At 38.5% G+C, this 9,285-nt stretch overlaps 1 protein-coding gene across 1 annotated transcript; it reads right to left on the bottom strand.

Moving 5' to 3' along the window:
• Positions 1 to 135: 135 nt before the first annotated feature.
• Positions 136 to 3,184, bottom strand: LOC123886448. The gene is made up of 2 exons (XM_045935763.1): positions 3,141 to 3,184; positions 136 to 850 (listed from the first exon to the last, which is right to left on the bottom strand). The coding sequence occupies exons 1-2, from the start codon at positions 3,182 to 3,184 to the stop codon at positions 136 to 138; spliced, it is 759 nt and encodes a 252-aa protein (XP_045791719.1).
• Between the last annotated feature and the right edge of the window lie 6,101 nt (positions 3,185 to 9,285).

Raw genomic sequence — 9,285 nt, 5'->3', positions numbered from 1 at the left:
TATTTAAAACTAACATAAAATAATTTTAAAAAGGGTCACAATTCAAACCCCCACTTTCTTGTGACATTTATTGCTACTTCAGTTTTCACTCCTCAAAAGACTACGACATTGTTGTAGAGCCCAAGTGAAATTGTCTTATTTTTCATTAGTAAGCCAAGCAAACCCAACATTGAATGTCGTCTCAGTTGAAGTGAAACTGACTATCTTAAATAATGACATTTTGTACTTGTTCGTTTTGTAGGTCGAATCCATCATCAAGACAGTAGGAAAGGAGTTGAACAAACTTACGAATTTTGAATGTGCAAAGAAAATATCCTGAAGATGTTCAACTCTATCTTCAACAACCAATCTATGTTTGAAAAAATATTTGTTATCGTCAAGATTTTTGAACAAGTGTTGCATTTCAGTCCTTGACGCTTTCATTACAACTTTATACCTATGACGGGCGTTGTAGATTTGCTTTGCTGAAGTCTTATTCTCCGGATCTCTATCTTTCAATGTGGAGATTATATTTCTTGGTGTGACCAAATTCCTTGTCATTTCGTCCAAAAACCCCTTCTCATTCGGTTTCAAACGACCCACCTCAAGATGTCCTTCTAGCTCTTTGTCCAACTTGTGGTTGTGTGTGCCATTCACAACACTTAAACGCCATACCTTTGATGCAAGATAATAATCACGAAGTAGGAATGGACATCCACATTTCCTAGTTCTGGTTTGATCAAATTTCAACTTCTTATTGGTTGACACGTACTTCCCACCCCGTTCACAGCCCAACACAAAAAACGGCTTTCTCTTATCGTCGCCGCTGTCGAATTTCCCAACTACAATAACAAAGTGTGTCAGACCTTTCCTGATATAGAATGAAAAGGATAACAAAGCGACAAATGTAACGACCCAATTTTCAAATTATTAATTTTTAATGTGTTAAAATATTTTATTTAACGTGACATTTTAATTAAGTAATAACTAGAGTTATTTATCGAGTACTTTAGTTATTAAGCGAATAGTGAGAGTTATCGTGTTATTGGGCCAAGCCAATTGGACTTGAGGCCCAATGGGCCTTGTGTGTGTGAGGGGGCGCCATATGGCCATGAGGAAGGGAGAAACATTTCATTTCTCATAGTTCTTGTGTTCTTGAGAGAGTTGGAGAGTTTGGGAGCTAGGGCAAGAAGAAAAGGGAGAGATTCAAGATCATTCATCGAGTTTTCTTTGAATCCAGGTATGAGAGTAGATTCCTTAATCGTGGGTGACCCGAGGAAGGGGAGAATGTCGATTTCTCCTCACCCGAACTTCCTCCACCCCATTTTCGTTTTAGCTTGGAATGGATTTTCTTGATGAAAATCGTTTCTAAGGTTCTTGATATGTTTAACATGCTTTTAACATGATTAATGAACGAAAATAATGGTTAAAAACGAGTTTTCTAACAGATTAAACTCAAGAACTTTGTGTTCTTGAGAGTTTTGATGAAAAAGTGTCAATCTTTACTTTTTCGATGTTTCTGAGGTAGATCTAAGAAATGGACTGTCCTTTTGTGTTTATCTATGGTTGTTATGTTTGAATACAAACTCTTTTGGGATTTATAACATGAAAAATGGGATTTTTGGGTGATTTGGTGTAGAAAACGCAAGTTTTGAACTGTCCTGACAGGAGGCACTCGCTAGGCCTTCGCTCAGCGAACGCGTGGCGAACAGCTCGCCACGGCTCGCTGCAGCTCGCCACGAGCAGGTGTTTCTCTGGTGTTGTTCGCGTAGGCTCGCTAAGCCTTCGCTCAGCGAATAGTTCGCTGATGTTCGCTGGAGCTCGCTATGAGTTAGCCTTCCTCTGGTAACGTTCGCTGAGGCTCGCTACCCTTCGCTTAGCGAACAGTACTAGACCTGCAACTTTTTGTTAATGTTTGTAAGTGTAATTAGACACTTGTAACATGGTTTAAGGGTATCCTTACATGATTATTGATGCATGTTGATGCTTATAATGCTCATTGCTAATCGTTAAATGATTGTTAAACGTGTATGAAGTATAAATGAAGAATATTAAGGTTTTGTTAAATCTTAATGATGAAGTATGTTGGATAGTGTTCCACATAGTAAAGGAAGAGCTTTATGCTATATAATTGTGAGTGAATTCATGAAAAACATATACATGCATTCATGAATTAAATAGGATATTGGATATTCCAATAAAGAAGTATATCGGATTATATTTATCCGATAAAGAAGGATATTAGAGGTGAGATACTCTAATAAAGAAGATGGTACCACATGCATTAGAAATGTCTAGGGTGACATTCATGAAGTTGAAGCATTAGAGTCGCATTAGGCTATGTGTGCATTTTATGATAAATGATATGTGACGCATGTTTGGCTAATTGTGGTATTTGATAATTGATACTTGATAGTTTGGTATTCGATTATGTGTTTGAGAACTTCTAATTGGATTATAGATGTGAATATATGTATAAGTATATGTATAATTGTGAGGCATGCTTATGTTATTGAAGAAGTGTTTAAGTATCAATTTACTTGCACTTGTATTTTGATTATGTGATCTAACTCTCATGCTTTGTGTTATGTGCTGGACCGTTGGGGGTTCAGATTCTCAGGTTGAGGATCCCGATCAGAGTTAGAGGCTGCTCGTGCTCGTGTAGTGCGCTTTTTGGTGAGGAGTTAGCGTAGACTACTCCTTAGATATATGTTATATATCTTTTGATGGGTGGTATAGAATTGCTCTGATTAGGTTTTACCGGGTCGGGTTATTCGTTCGAATTGTATTAAGCCCGTGATGGCATATTTAACTTTGTTAATCCTACCTTTTGGGTTGTAAACATAATATCCTTTGTTGATATGGCCTAGAGCCTAGGGGTATTGTGTGAACAATTATGACTATTGTATGATATGCACAATGAACTATAATTGTTTTTAATTTCCGCTGTGCTAGCATGACATGTTTGTGCCGTGGTTTTGCATTATAATTCGTGACGCCTTAATTTCTTAAGTGTTTTATTTATTTATATTCAATAAATTCGCGTTAAGGGGTTTGGGTGTTACAATAGTGGTATCAGAGCAAGGTCGGTTCATGTGGAACCAATTAGGATTAGTTGCCCATATATTCAACTTGTGTAGAGATAACACTGTTGATATTACCTTTCTAAGTCTGTTCTTGGAATTGATTGGTTGTTCAGGATCATGGCGGCTAGGGCTAACAATCAGATGGCAGATGCGATAGCTACTTTGACCAACATCGTGGCTAGAGATCATCAACCCGGGAAGGAAGATAAGATGAGGTTAGAGAGGTTTATGAAGCATAATCCGAAGCTTTTCACTGGAGGCTATGCTCCGGAGGCTGCTGTCAAGTGGATAGAGGAAGTGGAGATTGTCTTTGAGGCTATGAGGTGTACCGAGGAGAGTAAGTTGACCTTGGGTACTTATGTACTTCGTGAAGAAGCTAACAAGTGGTGGAAGAATGCTAAGCTGAGGATGGGAGTTGGTGGTGTGGTAATCACTTGGGAGATGTTCAAGGGAGAGTTCTTGAGAAAGTACTTTCGGCTGATATTAGGAACAAGAAAGTGGTGGAGTTCATGGAGCTCAAGCAAGGGAACATGTCTGTGGCGGAGTATTCCGTGAAGTTTGAGGAGCTTTGTGCGTTTAGTCCACACTACAACACCGTGGAAGCTGAGAATGACAAGTGTGTCAAGTTTGAAAGTGGGTTGCGCCCGAACATCAAGCATCTTATCGGATTTTCTCAAATCCGAGACTTTCCAACTTTGGTGGATAAGTGTCGTATCTGTGATGATGATAGAAAGGCCAAGACTAATTACTACAAGGCCATGAGTGACAAAAGAGGAAAAGGTCAAGACCGTGGGAAGCCTTATGGTGACAAGGGGAAGAAGGTTGTTGAGACTAGTGGTGGAAAGAAGAGAGGTGGTGGACAATGCTACAAGTGTGGTGAGTTGGGTCATAAGTCTTATGAGTGCCCAAAGAAAGTGGACAAGTGTTTCAATTGTGGGAGGCTAGGACACAAGTCGGATGTTTGTCAAGTGAAGGTGACTTGTTTCAATTGTGGTGAAGAGGGTCACAAGAGTCCTATGTGCAAGAAGCCGAAGAAGACTATGGGAAAGGTGTTTGCCTTGAGTGGAGATGATGCGGATCAGGGGGATAATCTCATTAGAGGTACGTGTTTCATCTATAACACTCCTTTAATTGCGATTATTGATACGGGAGCAACACATTCTTTTATATCCGTTGATTGCATGAAGCGTCTTAGTATACCTGTGTCTGAAATGTCTAGTCGTATGGAAATAGAAACTCCTGCTAATGGTTCTGTAATTACCCGTCTAGTATGTCGTGACTGTCCCGTAACCGTGTTTGGTAGACACTTCGGAATGGACCTAGTGTGTATCCAACTTAGTGGAATAGATGTTATCTTTGGTATGAATTGGTTGATATTTAATCGAGTCCATATCAATTATTGCGAGAAGACTGTTGTGTTTCCTAAACCGGAGGAGAGTTTGCATTTGATGAGTAAGAAGGAAGTAGTAGAGTCGTTGAAGGAACCTGTAGAAGTGTATGCGTTGTTTGCATCCTTGAAGATGGAAGGTGAAATTAAGGTGGAAGAGTTACCGGTTGTTTGTGAATTTCCCGATGTATTTCCGGAAGACATGTCAGATGTACCGCCGAAAAGAGAAGTAGAGTTTACGATCGATTTGGTACCTGGTACTACTCCGATATCTATGGCACCATATCGAATGTCAGCGTCAGAGTTGAATGAGTTGAAGAAGCAACTAGAGGAACTACTTGAGAAGAAGTTTATTCGACCTAGTGTATCGCCGTGGGGTGCACCTGTGTTGTTGGTTAAGAAGAAAGAAGGGAGTATGAGGTTGTGTATTGACTACCGACAGTTGAACAAAGTGACGATCAAGAACAAGTATCCACTCCCGAGGATAGATGATTTAATGGATCAGTTGGTTGGAGCTTGCGTGTTTAGTAAGATCGATTTGAGATCCGGATACCATCAGATTAGAGTGAAAACGGAAGATATACCAAAGACTGCTTTTAGGACGAGGTATGGTCATTATGAGTATTCAGTGATGCCTTTCGGTGTGACCAATGCACCTGGTGTTTTTATGGAGTACATGAATAGGATTTTTCATTCATTCTTGGACAAGTTTGTTGTGGTATTCATCGATGATATTTTGGTTTACTCAAAGTCCGAAGAGGAACATAAGGAGCATTTACGGATTGTTTTACAAGTTTTGAAGGAGAAGAAGTTGTATGCCAAATTGTCGAAGTGTGAATTTTGGTTGAAAGAAGTAAGTTTTCTTGGTCATGTGATTTCAAGTGGAGGAATAGCGGTTGACCCAGCGAAAGTTGAAGCCGTATTGCAATGGGGAACGCCGGAGTCTGTTTCTGAGATAAGAAGTTTTCTTGGATTGGCTGGTTATTATAGAAGATTCATTGAAGGATTTTCGAAGTTGGCTTTGCCTTTGACGCAGTTGACTCGGAAGGATCAAGCGTTTGTTTGGGATGTGAAGTGTGAAGAGAGTTTTCAAGAGCTTAAGAAGAGGTTGACTACCGCGCCTGTGTTAATTTTACCGGATGCTAAGGAATCTTTCGTCGTGTATTGTGATGCTTCGAAGATGGGACTAGGAGGTGTGCTTATGCAAAAAGGTCAAGTGGTAGCGTATGCGTTGAGACAACTGAAGGTTCACGAGAGGAACTATCCGACACACGATCTTGAGTTAGCCGCAGTTGTGTTTTCATTAAAGGTATGGAGGCATTACTTGTATGGATCAAAGTTTGAAGTCTTTAGTGATCACAAGAGTTTGAAGTATCTATTCGATCAAAAGGAGTTGAATATGAGACAAAGAAGATGGCTCGAATTTTTGAAGGACTATGACTTTGATTTGAGTTATCACCCCGGAAAAGCTAATGTGGTGGCCGATGCGTTGAGTAGGAAATCGTTGCACATGTCATCACTAATGGTGAAAGAGTTAGGGTTGATTGAAGAATTCCGAGATTTGAGTCTAGTGTGTGAAGTGACTCCTAAGAGTGTGAAGTTGGGAATGTTGAAGTTGACGAATCCTTTTCTAGAGAATATCAAAGAATGTCAAAAGACGGATAAGAAGTTAATGGAAAAGTTGGCAATAGTAGTTGAGGAAGGAAAAGAAGCTAATTTCAAAGTTGACAAGAATGGAGTTGTGAGATTTCATGGAAGAGTATGTGTGCCCGATGTGCCCGAGATGAAGAAAATGATTTTGGAAGAAGGTCATAGGAGTGGAATGAGTATTCATTCTGGAGTAACCAAGATGTATCAAGATTTGAAGAAGTTGTTTTGGTGGCCAGGAATGAAGAGGCAAATTTCTGAGTTTGTTTATGCTTGCCTAGTTTGTCAGAAGTCGAAGATTGAGCATCAGAAACCGTCTGGTTTGTTGCAACCTTTGTTTATCCCGGAATGGAAATGGGATAGTATTGCGATGGATTTTGTGGGAGGTTTACCCAAGACTACTAAAGGTTATGAAGTGATTTGGGTGGTAGTAGACCGTTTGACGAAGTGTGCGCATTTTATTGCTATTAAGAAAGGTACCTTGGTGCCTAAGTTGGCCGAGATTTATGTGGAGCAAATTGTGAAGTTGCATGGTATTCCGTCGAGTATTGTGTCGGATCGAGATCCGAGGTTCACTTCGAGATTTTGGGAAAGTTTACAAGAGGCTTTAGGGACTAAGTTGAGGTTGAGTTCGGCTTATCATCCTCAAACGGATGGCCAATCGGAAAGGACGATACAATCTTTGGAAGATTTGTTGAGAGCTTGTGTTTTGGAGCAAGGAGTAAGTTGGGATTCGTGTTTGCCGTTGATCGAGTTCACGTACAACATTAGTTTTCATTCGAGTATTGGAATGGCACCTGAAGGTGTGAAAACACAAGAAGGGGGGGGTTGAATTGTGTTTTAGCCAAGTTAAAACTTTTTCAAGTTCTTAACTCAACTACGTTAGCAGCGGATAAATAACACAAATAAAAGCAAGATAGAGAGAGAGAAATCACACAAGCAATTTATACTGGTTCCTCTCACAAAACGAGAGTAGTCCAGTCCCCTTGCACTTCCAAGGGAGTTCACTATAATCACACAAGATTACACCTGCTCAAGCACACAAGCAAGAGACTTCTCAACAATGCTCAAGCACACAAGCTTAAGACTTCACACTTAAGCACACAAGCTTAAGTTTCCTCAAGTAATAGTAAAGTGTATAAAAATATACAAGTGCTCTTAGATGAACCTAAAGAGAGCAAATACAAATAATACAGAGTATTTGACTAAAGTGCAAAAACACTTGATGAAAAGTTCAGAGCTTGTATACACAGAGTTCAGAGTTTGTTCAGCGCACGTTCAATTCTTGATAAATTGTATTTTTTGTTGTAGCTGAATCTTCTAGTATATATACCACTAGAAAAGAGTCGTTGCAAAAAGAACCGTTGGAGTTGATAATCTTTTGTCTTCAAGCAGTCTGTCTTGATGCAGTTTGGTTGTATCCAAAACTAAGAAAGAGTTTCAGGTACTTTGACTACTGCAGAGTGGACTTTCCTTATTCAGCTAACAAAACTGAAGACCCACGTTCTCAAGATAGGACAGACAAAACAGAGGGTAGCTGAACTGATCGGGCTTGAAGGGTCCTTTTCTTCATTGGTAGAAGAGTTGACTTGCAAAGGGAATCTTCACAGATAACAAAATGATCTTCAGAGGTTGATGACGCTTTAGTCACTTAAGAAGTTCTGAAGACTTCATCCTCTGAAGGTTGCAACTTCTGAAGTCCAACATCTTCTGAGCGCTTGTGAACTTCTGAATTCACATCCTCTGAACTTTACTCAGAGCTTATATGATGCTTATATCTGCACACTTAAAATAAATTTTTAGTCCTTCCAATTGTTAATTAATACTTTGTTATCATCAAAACCTTTATAGATTTAGGGGCAAACATTTTTAAATCAATTTTGTTCCAACAATCTCCTCCTTTTTGATGATGACAAACATCAGTATTAATTGACAATTGTTGTTAAATTAACTTATCATGTTTCTCTTAGGTTTATGAGGTTTGCAAGCTCCCCCTAAGATTGATACTTCATAAAGTCTGAACTTTATGTTTTATCCATGATATTTTAATTTAGTATAAGATTAAGATAATTTGAAATAAAACAAGTTTCATATCTTTCTTCAGAGTGAGAGGTTTGCAAGCTCTCCCCCTAAGTCTCATAAGGCTAAGTTAAAATTGCACTCTTAACTTATCCTTACTTATGAAATTTATTTCAGTTTCAACTAACTTAGTCTCCACCTTGAAATACGTAAAACAACTTAAAAAATAACAACTTTTAACATAACGGATAAAAGCGAGATAAAAGTGTGGTTTCAGTTTTGAACTTATCACTTATCAATTAATGCGTAACTACTCCCCCTTTTGTCATTATCAAAAAGAGAGAAGTTTAGAAAACCAAGACAGTCAAAAGAAAAACTTGGCAGTTACAAAGATGATTTAAAGTCAAAGAACAGAAAACAAAGTTCAATAACACAGTATAAAAGGGAAACGAAAACCACAGTTTCTTCACAAAACATTGATCAAAAGCAAGAATCAAAACAATGAGAAGATTTAGTGCGCGTTTAGCAAACAAGAAAAGAGAGAAACGCGAGAAAGAAGATCAGAAGAATGAAAAAGAAGAAAAAACGCCACAAGAAACAGAGATCATTGACATCTCGTCAGACTCAGAGTCTGAGGAAGAGTATATGGATGAAGATTACATAGAGTATCTGGCTAACTTAATTCCTGAAGAAGAACAAGAAGCTGAAGAAGAAGAAGAAGAACACAACCCAGATTTTGAACTCATTGAGCTATCTTCAGATGAGTCTGAGGAGAAATCGGAGATTTCTTCTGAGGATCAGTCTGATTAAATTTAGGTTGATGTATTTCTTTTTCTGCTTTCTATGTACTCTACATTCTCTTTATCAATAAAAAGTTTAAATAAAGTTCTTGTTTGTTTTTCTGTTCCATCTTAAGATCAAAAACATCAGATGAAGAAAATATAATCATAACCATAAACAGCAAACAAGCAAAATATAACCAGAATAATTTGAAATATTGTAAGGCAAGCATGAAAAGAAATTGTTCAGACAAAGATAAAACAACATAAAAAATAAGTGCAAAGAAATCCTAAGGTTTCTTAAGAAAGGCTAAGAGCTGGTCGAATTTGTCATTCAAGGATCCCACATTGGAAACTAAACCATCCACCTTGGTTTCCAATATCTCTT

Source organism: Trifolium pratense, linkage group LG5, assembly GCF_020283565.1.
Source record: "Trifolium pratense cultivar HEN17-A07 linkage group LG5, ARS_RC_1.1, whole genome shotgun sequence".
NCBI lineage: Eukaryota > Viridiplantae > Streptophyta > Magnoliopsida > Fabales > Fabaceae > Trifolium > Trifolium pratense.
Note: the sequence above shows the minus strand (reverse complement) of the source record. Positions and strands in the feature narration are given on the sequence as shown.

Bases quoted from the DNA above. Each gene is read 5' to 3' on its own strand.
- LOC123886448 (XM_045935763.1), bottom strand. From the start codon at position 3,184: ATGATCCTGAACAACCAATCAATTCCAAGAACAGACTTAGAAAG. The intron at 851-3,140 runs GTAATATCAACA...ATTCTATATCAG, and splicing joins CCAAGAACAGACTTAGAAAG to GAAAGGTCTGACACACTTTG.